At 42.8% G+C, this 17,478-nt stretch overlaps 2 protein-coding genes across 8 annotated transcripts in view; one reads left to right on the plus strand and one right to left on the minus strand.

The window, feature by feature from the left end:
* LOC106573718 (copine-2) overlaps positions 1-1,894 on the plus strand; it is a 47,381-nt gene extending 45,487 nt beyond the window's left edge. Inside the window, exons 15-16 of the mRNA XM_014149022.2 lie at positions 671-907; positions 1,382-1,894. Of these exons, the coding sequence (XP_014004497.1) occupies positions 671-907; positions 1,382-1,489 (345 nt within the window). The 3' untranslated portion in view covers positions 1,490-1,894. The remainder of the gene's footprint in view (positions 1-670; positions 908-1,381) is intronic.
* Positions 1,895-3,414: 1,520 nt separating this feature from the next.
* LOC106573716 (proteasome activator subunit 3 interacting protein 1) lies at positions 3,415-17,449 on the minus strand. 7 transcript variants are annotated; one of them, XR_014380889.1, is made up of 10 exons: positions 17,021-17,258; positions 15,893-15,946; positions 15,585-15,718; positions 15,341-15,439; positions 14,821-14,973; positions 10,285-10,407; positions 6,042-6,174; positions 4,469-4,542; positions 4,157-4,307; positions 3,415-3,822 (listed from the first exon to the last, which is right to left on the minus strand). XR_014380889.1 is itself a non-coding variant. In XM_082962687.1 (10 exons), exons 3-10 carry the CDS (start codon positions 15,709-15,711, stop codon positions 3,834-3,836), a joined length of 870 nt encoding a protein of 289 aa, XP_082818813.1. In that variant the 5' UTR covers positions 15,712-15,718; positions 15,893-15,946; positions 17,361-17,449; the 3' UTR covers positions 3,415-3,833. The 7 variants fall into 7 exon arrangements, 5 of the variants coding, with proteins under 5 accessions (XP_082818813.1, XP_082818812.1, XP_082818811.1 ...); XR_014380888.1 differs by having other exon boundaries at positions 3,415-3,838; XM_082962687.1 differs by lacking the exon at positions 17,021-17,258 and adding an exon at positions 17,361-17,449 and having other exon boundaries at positions 3,415-3,838; positions 4,157-4,312.
* Between the last annotated feature and the right edge of the window lie 29 nt (positions 17,450-17,478).

Below are 17,478 nucleotides of genomic sequence, written 5' to 3' on the forward strand. Positions count from 1 at the left end.
ATATGCTGCTGTCTGCTCTCTAACCAGCCTTACAGCTGGAAGAAGATTCCATTATGATGCAACACTGAGCAAATGGAAATCTCCATTCTAAATATGACTATCAGCAAACTGCAGCAGAAAGAACAGGAGACAGGGATTGTGTGACTATCTAAATCCTTCTTCCCCCACCCTCCTCTTTTGAAGGAGTGGAATGGGATAGTATTGAAGATCCTTCTTTCTCCTTCTCATCTTCACTCTCCACATGTACAACAATATCTCCGCAATGTAATGCAATCATCACTAATCTGACTGTGCTGTTCTAGGGTGTTTGGAGTTAATGTGCATAAAATGCAATTAAAGAAATGTGTGTCTACTGAGCGCTGTGTAAGTTCACAATGAGGACACAGCTTGGACATTAATTGCATTCATTTTAACTTATTCCAGTGACACATCCGAGGTGTGGTGGTAGCCATCATACTGACACCGTAATCCATGTGTCTAAACCGAACAGTTGAATACATTGTGGCTAAACGTCATTTCTGTTTGAACAATTTGTCCAGTCTTTTCTGCTCTGTCCCAACATGATTATATTCCCCTTCAAGGCTTCTTCACATCATTCCCAAAGCTTAATCCCCATTCTCTCTCCCCTTCCGTCCCCCCTCTCTCTCTCTCTTTCCTTCTCCCCCTGCAGCAATACTTCACTCTGCTGATCATCACAGATGGGGTGATCAGTGACATGGATGAGACCCGCCACGCCATTGTTCAGGCTGCCAAGCTCCCCATGTCAATCATCATTATTGGAGTGGGCAATGCAGACTTTGCTGCCATGGAGTTCCTGGATGGGGACAGCAGCGTGTTACGCTCCTACACAGGAGAGGAGGCAGTCAGAGACATTGTGCAGTTTGTTCCCTTCAGGGACTTCCGAAATGTGAGTGTCTCATATGTTTAATACACTTAGGGGGAAACAAAAGCGGTGTATGAATTAGTCTTGTTTTTATTCCCCTGTAGTCTAAAACACATTGTGGTTGACTGTTTAACGTTATGATGTCAACCTGTTGCACTATACTCAGATATCACGACAGGTTGTTGTTGCTGGACAAATTAGAGATGACACATCCTGATATGGACTGACTTTGTGAGTGTAAACAGCCTTGGGAGTGGGTGTGGGTGATCTGTAGGCCATGTGACTTCCTCAACAGTAGGAGAGAGCACATCCTAGCTTCAGTCCATCTGCTGAAAATGAGAAAAATGTTCCATACACAGAGTATGGAGAGATGGAGTGCCATATCTTACTTCTAAACCATTAACTGGATGAAAGTTGATTCTAATGCATTCTTATTGTATAAGCACTGATATTTAGAGATCTCAATGTGACTTTTACTTTTCTGTCTTGTTCTCACAGGCTCCGAAGGAAACTTTAGCCAAATCAGTATTGGCTGAGCTGCCGCAACAGGTCACACAGTACTTCAAACAGAGGAACCTGTCGCCTAGCAACACAGCATCGGAGTGAAATCCCAAGGCCTTGGTTCATCATCATGCATGTTGCAAATATCTATTCACTGTTTACAAGACAAAATGAAAAAGTGCATGAAAAGGTTTTTTAATATGTATTCATCAGATTTTTTAACATCTTATCTGAAAGCAAGACTTTGTGGAAGAGAAATACAGTGTGTCAAAGAATACTACTTTGCAGTCCCCTGAAGGGAAAATTAGAAATGCGTATATTCTACCCTGAATGTAAATTTATACATTGTTCTGTTTCCAAAAGAAAATGTTTATGAAAAGTTTTTATGTATCTTTTATGCAGTGAATTGTAATTTGTTGTACTTGTACTGTACCTTGAAGGCGTTATTGATTTTATAAAGTTCACCATGTATTTGTTACCACTCAGGTCAATAAACATACAGAAATGTCACTGTGCTGTGTGCTTGACTGAAACATAAGGCTGAGGCAACACAAGGAATTAATTCTGCTTGAAGATTTTTAAAAGCAAGCGGAAATTTTAGAAAGTTATAGTTTGAAACAATCAGTACAACCTTATCCTGGATATGCCTAGTTAAATCAACTTTTCACTTTATCCAATTGAAGACGATTTTCTGAAGATGTGTACAGTGGGGCAAAAAAGTATTTAGTCAGCCACCAATTGTGCAAGTTCTCCCACTTAAAAAGACGAGAGAGGCCTGTAATTTTCATCATAGGTACACTTCAACTATGACAGACAAAATGAGAAAAAAAATCCTGAAAAATCACATTGTAGGATTTTTTATGAATTTATTAGCAAATTATGGTGGAAAATAAGTATTTGGTCAATAACAAAAGTTTATCTCAATACTTTGTTATATACCCTTTGTTGGCAATGACACAGGTCAAACGTTTTCTGTAAGTCTTCACAAGGTTTTCACACACTGTTGCTGGTATTTTGGCCCATTCCTCCATGCAGATCTCCTCTAGAGCAGTGATGTTTTGGGGCTGTCGCTGGGCAACACGGACTTTCAACTCCCTCCAAAGATTTTCTATGGGGTTGAGATCTGGAGACTGGCTAGGCCACTCCAGGACCTTGAAATGCTTCTTACGAAGCCACTCCTTCGTTGCCCGGGCGGTGTGTTTGGGATCATTGTCATGCTGAAAGACCTAGCCATGTTTCATCTTCAATGCCCTTGCTGATGGTAGGCTTTGTTACTTTGGTCCCAGCTCTCTGCAGGTCATTCACTAGGTCCCCCCGTGTGATTCTGGGATTTTTGCTCACCGTTCTTGTGATCATTTTGACCCCACGGGGTGAGATCTTGCGTGGAGCCCCAGATCGAGGGAGATTATCAGTGGTCTTGTATGTCTTCCATTTCCTAATAATTGCTCCCACAGTTGATTTCTTCAAACCAAGCTGCTTACCTATTGCAGATTCAGTCTTCCCAGCCTGGTGCAGGTCTACAATTTTGTTTCTGGTGTCCTTTGACAGCTCTTTGGTCTTGGCCATAGTGGAGTTTGGAGTGTGACTGTTTGAGGTTGTGGACAGGTGTCTTTTATACTGATAACAAGTTCAAACAGGTGCCATTAATACAGGTAACGAGTGGAGGACAGAGGAGCCTCTTAAAGAAGAAGTTACAGGTCTGTGAGAGCCAGAAATCTTGCTTGTTTGTAGGTGACCAAATACTTATTTTCCACCATAATTTGCAAATAAATTCATTAAAAATCCAATGTGATTTTCTGGATTTTTTTTTCTCATTTTGTCTGTCATAGTTGACGTGTACCTATGATGAAAATTACAGGCCTCTCATCTTTTTAAGTGGGAGAACTTGCACAATTGGTGGCTGACTAAAAACTTTTTTGCCCCACTGTATGCAGTACCAACAAGGCTTCCTACAAAGAGCACCCTGAGAAACATATTCCTACATTCTATTCTTATTGGTTAAAGAATGCACGTGAATGAGTACAAACAGAAACAGAAATCACTTCCATTTTATTCAAACTGTATTTCATTCCATTTATCATTCATTCATGCATGCCAACTCTTCACACCAAATACAACAAAGAGAAAACGCTTTAACTTTCTTCTCCCCAAGCCTCGACCTTCCAATGATCAAAACACACATTTCAATGGAGAGAAGTCCATTAAAATCCAGAATTATTTGCACTGATGCATCAAAAAGAAACAAAAATAAAAGGAAAGATATTTCCACATACATTGCATCTGAGACTGCCCACAAAGCTCAGGCTTGCTTTCTTGATGTTTTCTAAGGTTTGGTATGAATGTGATGTGGCAGTCCTTTCCTTGATCCCAAGCTGTCAGTCACTGTTCCCTTGGCCAATAGCACAGCTGCAGCCGCAGGGGGATGTCGTCAGGTTAGGCTGCCAGGGATTTAAACTGTGTGAGATGTCATATTGGGAGGAAGGGGGGGGGGGGGGGTGTCATATTTGGATGCACAACATCAAAACCACAATGGCATTGAAGTTCATTTAAGGGGTTTTAATTATTTAGTGATTATGAAGAAAGTAAATCACAACTAACTATGCAGCTTTGGGCTGGAAAACACTTGATAGAAACGCTGCAAAATGAGAGAGCAACAGTAACTCATACAGCTGTGAAAGCAATGGGAGTAGAAGTGTTGGCAGACTGTGTGAATGTGTGTGTGTCTATCTGCAGACTCTCTCTTTATATGTCAGATGCTCCTGTTCACGCTACCTTCGCTGTCACTACTGGACTCAGAATCACTGCTGCCGGAGTAGGCTCCCAGGCCCGGCAGGATGCCCACACACACGGCAGCCGATGGCCGGTGGAGGATGCCTGTCGTCTTTACTGTGGAGGTCTGCTCACCCGCATCTCCGCCCGCCTCCTGCTCTGAGAGCACAACACACTGTCAGTCACACTTACTGATATCAGTGAACACATAACAATGTGTGAGACATAAGACTTTGTTATTACTGCATTAAGTTGTGACATTATGAGTAGCCGTGACATTATGAGTAGCCGTGACATGAGACGCTTCCAGCCCACCTGTCTGGCCCCCATTCCATGCTGCAGACTCCTCAACCTTATGTTTCTTGCTATTGTCTGAGGACTGTGAGGAGCTGCAGGAGAGAGAAAGGTAAGACAAGGCACAGAAACCTACAGATCAATTCACTGTTTTCCATACTGAAAGCCATAGCCTACTCCACCACTCCCCCATAATTGTGACCTCCTCTAACACAGGTATTCCCAAACTGGGGTACGCGCAATGCCGTCCGGGGTACACAAAAAAATTAAATCAATTTATATTTTCTAACGGGGCTACACATTGGGTGAGGTTTTTTCCCCCTCGCCTGAGTACCCTATTTTCACTGCCACAAATAAATTTAAACCATCTAGAGTTCAGCGTATTAACAACGTCAAATACAGGTAGCCTTGTCAAATAATGAACCGTTACTCTCGTGGGAATTCCACGACCGGTCCGTATGTAGCCAAACGTAGCTGCTGCTCATTCCGTTTGCTAGAAAAATTGATAAATGGTTAAAAAAAAGTAAGGCCCGCGTCCATAGAGACACATACCAGCTCTACTGGGGCGGCAGGTAGCCTAGTAGTTAGAGCGTTGGACTTGTAAACAAAAGGTTGCAAGATCGAATCCCCGAGCTGACAAGGTAAAAATCTGTCGTTCTGCCCCTGAACAAGGCAGTTAACCCACTGTTCCTAGGCTGTCATTGAAAATAAGAATTTGTTCTTAACTGGACTTGCCTAGTTAAATAAAGGTAAAATAAATAAAAAATACTGGTAGTACTTTTACTACCAGCAGTACTACACCTGTCGACGATACAAGTTGTTCTGCTTCCACGAGTACATCCAATGCTAGCATCAGTAATTCTACATTTCTCCAGACCTTAATCCCATAGAAAATCTGTGGAGGGAGCTAAAGGTTCGAATTGCCAAACGTCAGCCTCGAAACCTTAATGTCTTGGAGTAGATCTGCAAAGAGTGGGACAAAATCCCTCCTGAGATGTGTGCAAACCTGGTGGCCAACTACAAGAAACGTCTGACCTCTGTGATTGCCACAAGGGTTTTGCCACCAAGTACTAAGTCATGTTTTGCAGAGTGGTCAAATACTTATTTCCCTCATTAAAATGCAAATCATTTTATAACATTTTTGACATGCGTTTTTCTGGATTTTTTGTTGTTGTTATTCTGTCTCTCACTGTTCAAATAAACCTACCGTTAAAATTATAGACTGATCATTTCTTTGTCAGTGGGCAAACGTACAAAATCAGCAGGGGATCAAATACTTTTTTCCCTCACTGTATATGTCCCTCACTGTATATACTTCCCGCAAGACGGGTTGTGACAAAAACTCACTCATTCTTATGTTTAATAAATGTATTGTATAGTGTGTGTGTGTGCGCGTCAGGCGTATAATGATGGCAAAAAAACAACATTTGAGAGTGTGCTGACCCTGGTGCTAGAGGGGGTACACAGCTGGAGGTTGAATGTTTGAAGTGGTACGGGACTATAAAAAGTTTGGGAACCACTGCTCTAACAATATATTCAGATGAAGTGAAAACTGTGACCTAGGTCTAAAAGGTATTGTGGCCCCTGGCCTCACCTGCGTCGCTTGACTGCCCCGGCCAACAGATGGGCCTGGGACAGGTGACTGGTCTTGACCTCAGCTGGTCTAGGTCCCACCCTCCTCTCTGGCTCCTTCCGACTCTCACTGGATGCCAGCTTTTTCAGAGCACTGTGAGATCCTGGAGTTAAGGAGGAAATGGAGAACACACAGACGTGCAGATCCTAGATGTGACAAACTGCTGATAGAAGTGATGGGGACACCAGCTGACTCACATCTCACTTGACTCAAGCAGGATATTGCCCACTGGGCTGGCACTGACTGTCAGAATGGAATTTCCAATAGGTTTGGGTGAGTGAGTACAGGAAAACAAAATGGTATACACAGAGCTCTAGCCACAGTCCAGGTGTGTCCTCAAACCCAGCCTGTTCTTTCCACTTACTAGTCTATGGGCCTCAATCACTGCCCTAGAAAAGTGACACAATTTGGAGCTAAGAAAAACCTGTGACACTGGTGGGAAAACTATCTTAGGACAAATGACTATATTACGAAAGAGGGCTTTGATGGAGGTTCTCAGCAGTAAGCGCTTCAACTGTCTCCCATCAGCGTACAAGCCAGCCCTCTGTAGGATTTGGTTGCCACGACAACACATCCTCCTCCATCTGCAGACAAACCTGATTGTCAGTGGAAAGAGAGAGGTAACATGTATTTTCTTGCTTACATGATAGCATAATGTTCTGATCATGCCCCCTGCATCATGTTACATGACAGCCTGAACGAGACAAATGAAGGCTATCAAGTCATTGACGTTATGAGCTATGGCTGAATTTAGAATGAATCACCACAGGACCACAGCTCAGAGCAGTGCTGAGATATCTGTGACATGAGTGGCTTTGCATACATTAACATCAGTTAAGTGGACATGCAAAGCATACAGCACACTTTAGAATAGATGCATTAAAATCATTACAAATCAAAAAAAAATAAAAAATACTTTGCTTAACAAAATGACATGCTACCAGTGTCCTTCCTGAGGAACAAACCAACAAAAATCAAGTTGCAAAGCTACTTCAACAAGAAACAGTGTCAACTTAGTGACTAATCAATCCCTCGCTGTGAGGAGATCATGATCATATGACAAATCAAGTTCTCACTAGTCACTACCTGTCTGTCACTGTCTATGCAGGCATCTTTAAACTATAATCTTACCCATACTGTATATTGTTTGATCTAATGGTTTCTCATCACTGTGTTTGAGGTGTGCTGTAAGTCATGTTAGAGAACATGAGCACTAACAAGGTGGAAGAACACCCATTCTGACCTGAAGCCTGTAGACTGACACACTACTCCTGGCTGTCAACTTAACTAAGGTGAAAGTGGGAGTAGAGGGGTAGGACAAGCCTAAATCTACTGCTAGAGAGCAAAAAGCTCAACACCAAAAAACTGTGACAGAGATAAAGAAACACATGGAGAGAGTATGAGAGGATCACACATACAGTGCATTCGGACAGTATTCAGACCCCCTTGACTTTTTCCACATTTTGTTAAGTTACAGCCTTATTCTAAAATTGATTAAATAAAAAAAATGTTGCTCAATCTACACACAATACCCCATAATGACAAAGCAAAAACTTAGTAAAAAAACAAAAAAAAAAAAGAAATACCTTCACATAAGTATTGAGACCCTTTGCTATGAGACTCAAAATTGAGCTCAAGTGCATCCTGTTTCCATTGATCATCCTTAAGATGTTCCAACAACCACCTGTGGTAAATTCAACTGATTGGACATCTTTTGGAAAGGCACACCTGACAGTTGACAGTGCATGTCAGAGCAAAAATCAAGCCATGAGGTTGAAGGAATTGTCTGTAGCGCTCCGAGACAGGATTGTGTTGAGGCACAGTTCTGGGGAAGGGTACAAAAAAAAATGTCTGCAGTATTGAAGGTCCCCAAGAACACAGTGGCCTCCATTATTCTTTATATTTTTTTATTTCACCTTGATTTAACCAGGTAGGCTAGTTGAGAACAAGTTCTCATTTACAACTGCGACCTGGCCAAGATAAAGCACAGCAGTTCGACACATACAACAGAGTTACACATGGAATAAACAAACATACAATCAAAAAACTACAGTAGAAAAATCTATATACAGCATGTGCAAATGAGGTAGGATAAGAGAGGTAAGGCAATAAATAAGGCCATGGTGGTGAAGTAATTACAATATAGCAATTAAACACTGGAATGGTAGGATGTACAGAAGATGAATGTGCAAGTAGAGATATTGGGGTGCAAAGGAGCAAGATAAATAAATAAATAAATAAATAAATACAGTATGGGGATGAGGTAGATTGGATGGGCTAATTACAGATGAGCTATGTACAGGTGCAGTGATCTGTGAGCTGCTCTGACAGCTGGTGCTTAAAGCTAGTGAAAGAGGTAAGAGTCTCCAGCTTCAGAGATTTTTGCAGTTCGTTCCAGTCATTGGCAGCAGAGAACTGGAAGGAGAGGCGGCCAAATGAGGAAATTGGCTTTTGGGGTGACCAGTGAGATATACCTGCTGGAGCATGTGCTACGGGTGGGTGCTGCTATGGTGACCAGTGAGCTGAGATAAGGCGGGGCTTTACCTAGCAGAGACTTGTAGATGACCTGGAGCCAGTGGGTTTGGCGACGAGTATGAAGCGATGGCCAGCCAACGAGAGCGTACAGGTCGCAATGGTGGGTAATATATGTGGCTTTGGTGACAAAACGGATGGCACTGTGATAGACTGCATCCAATTCTTAAATTGAAGAAGTTTGGAACCACCAAGATTTTTCCTACAATTGGTCGCCTGGCCAAACTGAGAAATCGGTGGAGAAGGGCCTTGGTCAGGGAGGTGACCAAGAACCCGATGGTCAATCTTCCAGAAGGACAACCATCTCTGCAGCACTCCACTAATCAGGCCTTTATGGTAGTGGCCAGACGGAAGCCACTCCTCAGTAAAAGGCACTACCGCCCGCTTGGAGTTTGCCAAAAGGCACCTAAAGACTTTCAGACCATGAGAAACAAGATTCTCTGGTCTGATGAAACCAAGACTGAACTCTTTGGCCTGAATGCCAAGTGTCAGGTCTGGAGGAAACCAGGCACCATCCCTACGGTGAAGCGTGGGGGTGGCAGCATCATGCTGTAGAGATGTTTTTCAGCAGCAGGCACTGGGAGACTAGTCAAATCAAGTCAGGATAGAATCAGGAAAGTTGAACGAAGCAAAGTACAGAGAGATCCTTGATGAAGTCCTGAGTGCTCTGGAGCAGGTTTTCAGACTGGGATGAAGGTTCACCTTCCAACAGGACGACCCTAAGCACACAGCCAAGACAATGCAGGAGTGGCTTCGGGACAAGTCTCCGAATGTCCTTGAGTGGCCCAGCCAGAGCCCGGACTTGAACCTGAGGGAACTGGAAAGACCTGAAAATAGTTGTGCTTCCTGACAGAGCTGAGAGGGTCTGAAGAGAAGAATGTGAGAAACTCCCCAAATACAGGTGCCAAGCTTGTAGCGTCATACCAAACACGACTTGAGGCTGTAATCACTGCCAAAGGTGCTTCAACAAAGTAAAGTGTCTGAATACTTACAGAAATGTGATATTTCAGATGTTTTTCTTTTATAAATTTGCTGACATTTAAAAAAATATGTTTTTTCTTCGTCATTATGGGGTATTGTGTGTAGATTGAAAAGAAAAAAAACCAATCAAATTTAGAATAAGGCATTAACATAAAAGGTGGAAAAAGTCAAGGGGTCTGAATACTTTCTGAATGCATTGTAGATCCATTATTTGTGTGACTCAAGGTCAATCCGACATCTGCATTGGCCTTGCAGCATTTACGGTGATATAGCCTCTGCAGACGCCAGGGCATTCATACTTCTTGCGCTTCATGGACCAGTGCAGAGCTGTTGTGAAAGAAGTTGTCAAGGAAGTGAGTTTGAGTTCATACATGACCTCCCGCCCTCACCTACAGTCAACCAATCATGTCAATGCAGAGCTATACAGTGCCCTCCGCATTGTTACAAATGCAATAGGGAGCTTGATTTGGACCCTGCATGCCTCCAGAGGGTCCGAAATTGCATCACACCCTCCATACGAAGCCTCCGACTACATTTTCGGATCAGGCATGAATTGGCTTTTAATGTTGCCATATTGACAGACATTTTCTACCAATAAAATGACATGAAAATGGATATACTGTTTTTGCTCTGTGTGTGTGATAAAGAATTACAGTGATGGAGTGAGTATACAGCTGAAACTGAAAGGATATTCTGTACTCTTTCAGCTCATGCTGCTCCTCATCTCTGCGTTGTTTCTCCACCAGACTCTGTTGCCTGGAGACCTCATCCAAGAAGTGAGACTCATCCTCATCCAGGCCTTTGACCATGTTCTCTGTGGTGAAAATACATTTCTATGGAAAAAATATCTAAGCACTATAGTACCAATACAACAATACTCTCTGATCATTTCAACTTAAGTCCAGTGGAGTTGGGGAAGGGTTATGCCATATGAAAATACAAAACAAAGATCTTTCTAGTTTCCTGAAATGGCCTTACTTAAAGAGCATATAACTTTACAAGACACATTCAGCCACAAGGGTAACTACTAATAGTAGGCTGGTCAACAGGGAAACTGAAAAGCAGGGAAGCTGCTATGCCAGGAAGCAGGCTTGAGTCATTTCCAAGACTAGATAATATTCTCCTCTTCTGATGTATTACATAGTTCCATCTGTTCACATAAACAGGTTCATAATATCAAAATGTGCACATATACACACAACCAGAGCATGAAATACTTTATCCTCAACGGTCCAGACTCTGACCCGTGTTCAAAATTGCTCAAATGTTAATTTAGAAGCGGCGCCCCACTACTGCTAATAGTTTCCACCACTCCAATAAATGTTTATTACATATACAGTACCAGTCAAAAGTTGACACACCTACTCATTCAAGGGTTTTTCTTTAGCAGCAGAGAGAACAGTCTATGACTAGGGTGGCTGGAGTCTTTGACAATTTTATGGGCTTTCCTCTGACACTGTCTGGTACAGAGGTCCTGGATGGCAGGAATCTTGGCCCCAGTGATGTACTGGGCCATTCGCACTACCCTCTGTAGTGCCTTGCGGTCAGAGGCCGAGCAGTTGCCATACCAGGCAGCGATGCAACCAGTCAGGATGCTCTCGATGGTGCAGCTGTAGAACCTTTTGAGGATCTGAGGACCCATGACAAATATTTTCAGTCTCCTGAGGGGGAATAGGTTTTGTCGTGCTCTCTTCACGACTGTCTTGGTGTGCTTGGACCATGTTAGTTTGTTGGTTATGTGGACACCAAGGAACTTGAAGCTCTCAACCTGCTCCACTACAGCCCCATCGATGAGAATGGGGGTGTGCTCAGTCCTCTTTTTCCTGTAGTCCACAATCATCTCCTTTGTCTTGATCACATTGAGGGAGAGGTTGTTGTCCTGGCACCACACAACCAGGTCTCTGACCTCCTCCCTATAGGCTGCCTCGTCGTTGATCAGGCCAACCACTGTTGTGTCATCGGCAAATTTGATGATGGTGTTGGAGTCGTGCCTGGCCGTGCAGTCATGAGTGAAAAGGGAGTACAGGAGGGGACTGAGCATGCACCCCTGAGGGGCCCCGTGTTGAGGATCAGCATGGTGGATATGTTGTTACCTACCCTTACCACCTGTGAGCAGCTCGTCAGAGAGTCCAGGATCCAGTTGCAGAGGGAGGTGTTTAGTGCCAGGGTCCTTAGCTTAGTGATGAGCTTTGAGAGTACTATGGTGTTGAACGCTGAGCTGTAGTCAAAGAATAGCATTCTCACATACAGTGGGGCAAAAAAGTATTTAGTCAGCCACCAATTGTGCAAGTTCTCCCACTTAAAAAGATGAGAGAGGCCTGTAATTTTCAGCATAGGTACACTTCAACTATGACAGACAAAATGATTTAAAAAATCCAGAAAAATCACATTGTAGGATTTTTTTATGAATTTATTTGCAAATTATGGTGGAAAATAAGTATTTGGTCAATAACAAAAGTTTATCTCAATACTTTGTTATATACCCTTTGTTGGCAATGACACAGGTCAAATGTTTTCTGTAAGTCTTCACAAGGTTCACACACTGTTGCTGGTATTTTGGCCCATTCCTCCATGCAGATCTCCTCTAGAGCAGTGATGTTTTGGGGCTGTCGCTGGGCAACACGGACTTTCAACTCCCTCCAAAGATTTTCTATGGGGTTGAGATCTGGAGACTGGCTATGCCACTCCAGGACCTTGAAATGCTTCTTACGAAGCCACTCCTTCGTTACCCGGGCGGTGTGTTTGGGATCATTGTCATGCTGAAAGACCCAGCCACCCAGGGAAGACCCAGCTTCAATGCCCTTGCTGATGGAAGGAGGTTTTCACTCAAAATCTCACGATACATGGCCCCATTCATTCTTTCCTTTACATGGATCAGTCGTCCTGGTCCCTTTGCAGAAAAACAGCCCCAAAGCATGATGTTTCCACCCCCATGCTTTACAGTAGGTATGGTGTTCTTTGGATGCAACTCAGCATTCTTTGTCCTCCAAACACGACGAGTTGAGTTTTTACCAAAAAGTTAAACTTATTTTCCACCATAATTTGCAAATAAATTCATAAAAAAATCCTACAATGTGATTTTCTGGATTTCCTTTCTCATTTTGTCTGTCATAGTTGACATGTACCTATGATGAAAATTACAGGCCTCTCTCATCTTTTTAAGTGGGAGAACTTGCACAATTGGTGGCTGACTAAATACTTTTTTGCCCCACTGTAGGTGTTCCTTTTGTCCAGGTGGGAAAGGGCAGTGTGGAGTGCAATAGAGATTGCATCATCTGTGGATCTGTTGGGGTAGTATGCAAATTGGAGTGGGTCTAGGGTTTCTGGATGATGGTGTCAAAGCACTTCATGGCTACAGACATGAGTGCTACGGGTTGGTAGTCATTTAAGCAGGTTACCTTAGTGTTGTTGGGCACAGGGACTATGCTGGTCTGCTTGAAACATGTTGGTATTAAAGACTCAGTCAGGGACAGGTTGAAAATGTCAGTGTAGACACTTGCCAGTTGGTCAGCGCATGCTTGGAGTATACGTCCTGGTAATCCGTCTGGCCTTGCGGCCTTGTGAATGTTGACCTGTTTAAAGGGTTTACTCACATCGGCTACGGAGAGCGTGATCACACAGTCATCCGGAACAGCTGATGCTCTCATGCATGTTTCAGTGTTACTTGCCTCGAAGCGAGCATAGAAGTAATTTAGCTTGTCTGGTAGGCCTGTGTCACTGGGCAGCTCGTGGCTGTGCTTCCCTTTGTAGTCTGTAATAGTTTGCAAGCCCTGCAACATCCAACGAGCGTCGGAGCCGGTGTAGTACGATTCAATCTTAGTCCTGTATTGACGCTTTGCCTGTTTGATGGTTCGTTGGAAGGCATAGCGGGATTTCTTATAAGCTTCCGAGTCCTGCTCCTTGAATGCGGCAGCTCTATCCTTTAGCGCTGTGCGGATGTTGCCTGTAATCCATGGCTTCTGGTTGGGGTATGTACTGTTGGATTCTGGATTAAACTTGGAACATTGTTATACTCAGAATATAGGAACATTAGTTACAAAAGAGACATGAGGGGTGCCATAATGAAGCTTGGGAGGGGCTGAGTGCAGGGAACACGATCGCATGTGGCAGTACTGGTAAGGGGAGAAACCGTTGAAGGCTCATATCACTTAGCTCCCTGCCTAGCAATAATGATGCAATGTTTAGCGATAAGGAGGGGACTCCACCCAAAGTGGGGTATGAATACTACCACGGGGGAAGCCATGTCTGTGTCTGAATTACAGCTGTATCGATGCTTTGGGAAGAATTAAACTTGGTTAAGCCTCTAGTGTCCGTGAGTTATTTACTCTGAAAATTAGAACCTAACAGTACGTACGGTCACTGTGAGGACAACATCATCGAGGAACTTACTGATGAACCCAGTGACTGATGCGGTGTACTCCTCAATGCCAACGGAAGAATCCCGGAATATAATCCAGTCTGTGCTAGCAAAACAGTCCTGTAGCTTAGCATCTGTTTAATCTGACCACTTTCTTATTGACCGAGTCACTGGTGCTTCCTGCTTTAATTTTTGCTTGTAAGCAGGAATCAGGAGGATAGAATTATGGTCAGATTTGCAAAATGGAGGGTGAGAGAGAGCTTTGTATGCGTCTCTGTGTGTGGAGTAAAGGTGGCCTAGAGTTTTTTCCCCCTCTGGTTGCACATTTAACATGCTGGTAGAAATTAGCTAAAACTGAATTAAGTTTCCCTGCATTAAAGTCCCCGGCCACTAGGAGTGCCACCTCTGGATGAGCATTTTCCTGTTTGCTTATGGCTGTATACAGCTCATTGAGTGCGGTCTTAGTGCCAGCATCGGTTTGTGGTGGTTAATAGACAGCTACGAAGAATATAGATGAAAACTCTCTTGGTAAATAGTGTGGTCTACAGCTTATCATGAGATACTCTACCTCAGGCGAGCAAAACTTTGAGAATTCCTTATATTTCGTGCACCAGCTGTTGTTTACAAATATACATAGACCTTCACCCCTTGTCTTACCAGAGGCCGCTGTTCTATCTTGCCGAAAAAGCATAAAACCCGCCAGCTGTATGTTATACATGTCGTTGTTCAGCCACTGAGATATTATAGTTTGTAGGATATACTTGATCGTAGTTTGACTATTTTATTTTCATTGATTGTACATTGGCTAATAGGACCGATGGTAGAGGCAGATTATACGCTCAACGTCAGATCCTTACAAGGCACCCATACCTTCATCTCCGATATCGCCGTCTCTTTCTTCTGCGAATGACAGGGATGAGGGCATTATTGGGCGACTGAAGTAAATCCTTCCCGTTCGACTCGTTAAAAAAAGGTATTCCTCCAGTACGGGGGGAGTAATCGCTGTCCTGATATCTAAAAGCTCTTTTCGGTCACGGTGGCAAATGCGAAAAAACACACAATAGCACAATTGATTAGGGGATTGTAAAATGGCAGCCATCTCCTCCGGCGCCATTAAGACATCAAAACTATGAAATAACACATATGGAATCATGTAGTAACCAAAAAAAGTGTTAAACAGATCAAAATATAGTTTATATTTGAGATTCTTCAATGTAGCCAACCTTGCCCTTATGACAGCTGTGCACACTCTTGGCATTCACTCAACCCCCCCACCATTCCATTGATGCGAGAAAGATGCAAGTTTAATCTGAGACAGCCAATGCGACATCCCAGAATGTGATAGGAAGGAAAGTGGAGAAGGACAAAGAAACGAGAGAGGAACCCTTACTGAATTTAAACTGCTCATCATACTCCTCCTGCTTCTTGTCCTTCTGCTCCTGTAGCCGCTCAAAGAGTGAACGCCCATCATACTCTTCCTCAGGAGCCTCTGTATCAGGGAGACATCGCAAACACACAGAAACCAGAGGCATGCAGATGTTTAGAAGAGACAAGTGTACAGGCATGATGTAAGATATTGCTTGTGTCTGTGTACATTTTTTAAGGAAGAGAGGAGTTAGTGGCAGATTGCTTACCCTCTGGGTCCTCTGGCTTCCTTACTTTTTCCCATTCCTCCTGTATTTGCTTCCTCTTCTCCTCGATAACAGTCTCTGACACAAATTTCCGACTGAGGTCTACGCCCCCGGCCGCTGGCACTGCCATCTCCCTCCTTGAAAAGTAAAGGTGCATGCACAAATCTGAGCTTTAACAGCAGCAAGTAGCATCCACAATAGACTAACCGAAAAACATGTTACGAATCTATACTAAGAAAGAGTTTTTATCATTGATCAGTGTTTTTTTTATCCATCAAAATAGAGGTATACAGTGTAGATTGAGAACTTACTTTATTTGTCTCAACTCAATCAAGTAGACAACAGACACCAAGTCAAGAAATCATCTGTAGAATAGAAAATAACTCAGAGTAATGTGTTGAAAAATGCAAAGCATATGAATGCAAAGGAAAAGGGAGAAATGTAGGAAGTCAGATTAACAATTAGAGTATAAGAGTCTAAAAAAATGCTACACACAACACTCTACATGGTTAGTTAGAGTATAAACCTCGTAAAAAATGAAGTAAAAACATTGCAGCCTGTTGACAATGGATGAGGCTATGCCTCCCTCTAGTGGTCATTTCAATAAATGTGTTTGTAGCAAGTGTAGTTAAATAGCGGTTTCCTATCAAATTATATTTTAGCTAGCTTCTACCAATCATACAACATCAAACAAATTACTGAAGTATGGGTTGTTTTTATTATGGTTGATACTCGTTTATTTTTGTAACTTGCGTTTCCAAATAAGTATCTCGGTATAACATTACCTACTAAACCAGTCGTGCCTGGGGGTACTTGGCCTATCCACAGGGGTGGTACTGGAGAATACTTATGTCATGAGACCATAGGTTTACTGGTAAAATACGGGGGGTACTTCAGGGGTACTCCGGGCAGATCAAAATTATGTGGGTGGTAGAGTAACCGTTAGGCCTAAATTGATACCTAATGGCTAGGTTTTCCATATCATATCCTAACTGGTCACTAGTTATTACTGGCTCAAATCAAGATAATGGATTAGCTAACCAATTGGAAACGAAACACGAAGACATTACACGTTAATGTTAGTTAACGCAGCAATCTAACGTTAGCTAAAATATGGGACACATTGACAGACACTGATAACAAAAAACGGCGAGAAAAAAACATTGTGTAGCTACAGAGAGCTTTCTAGTAGCCAACACCAAACATACTAGCTACAGTTTAAAAACGCTGTGCCAACACCGTTAGCTACACTAGCCAGCACGAAACACGGTGATAAATCGTTGCAATACCGCTTCTATCATGTCCAAACAAAAACTTATGAGATTCGAAAATGATTGAAATAGTTCAACTTAACCTATGATGTTACATTGTGTCATTTTTTTAAACGTAATAGCTAGTACAAAAACAACAACATAGCTAGCTCGCTATGTTAATTTTACCTAATCCACGGAGCCTCGTCGTGTCACAGTGAATATGCTCCGCGCATACTATAGTTTGTGAAGGACCAAGGGCGATAGTTTAAACCGATCTTCGATGGGCTGAATAATTGTAGCAATCTATGATCATACATACTTATATAGTGTCCAAAATAGTGTAACTCCAACGAACCATTATTTTAACTGCAGTATACATTTTCAGAGTAAAATTACTACCGGTATGCTGATAATACTGGCTGTGGTTGAATGCACGCACATACTTTATTTTCATTTAGGCTACCTGTAAAACAATCTCGTTTCCACATACATATTACACATTCTAAATGATAAGACTGTAATTTACTGGTTGTAGAAGAATGCTGGATGTCATGTGTTGAATGTTGAGAAAACTTCCATTGACATCAGCACCACCCATTCATTTGAAGACAGCTGATCGTGGGGGGGGTGGGGGGGTAGCTGAC

This window comes from Salmo salar, chromosome 16 (assembly GCF_965601325.2).
Source record: "Salmo salar chromosome 16, fSalSal1, whole genome shotgun sequence".
Lineage (NCBI taxonomy): Eukaryota > Metazoa > Chordata > Actinopteri > Salmoniformes > Salmonidae > Salmo > Salmo salar.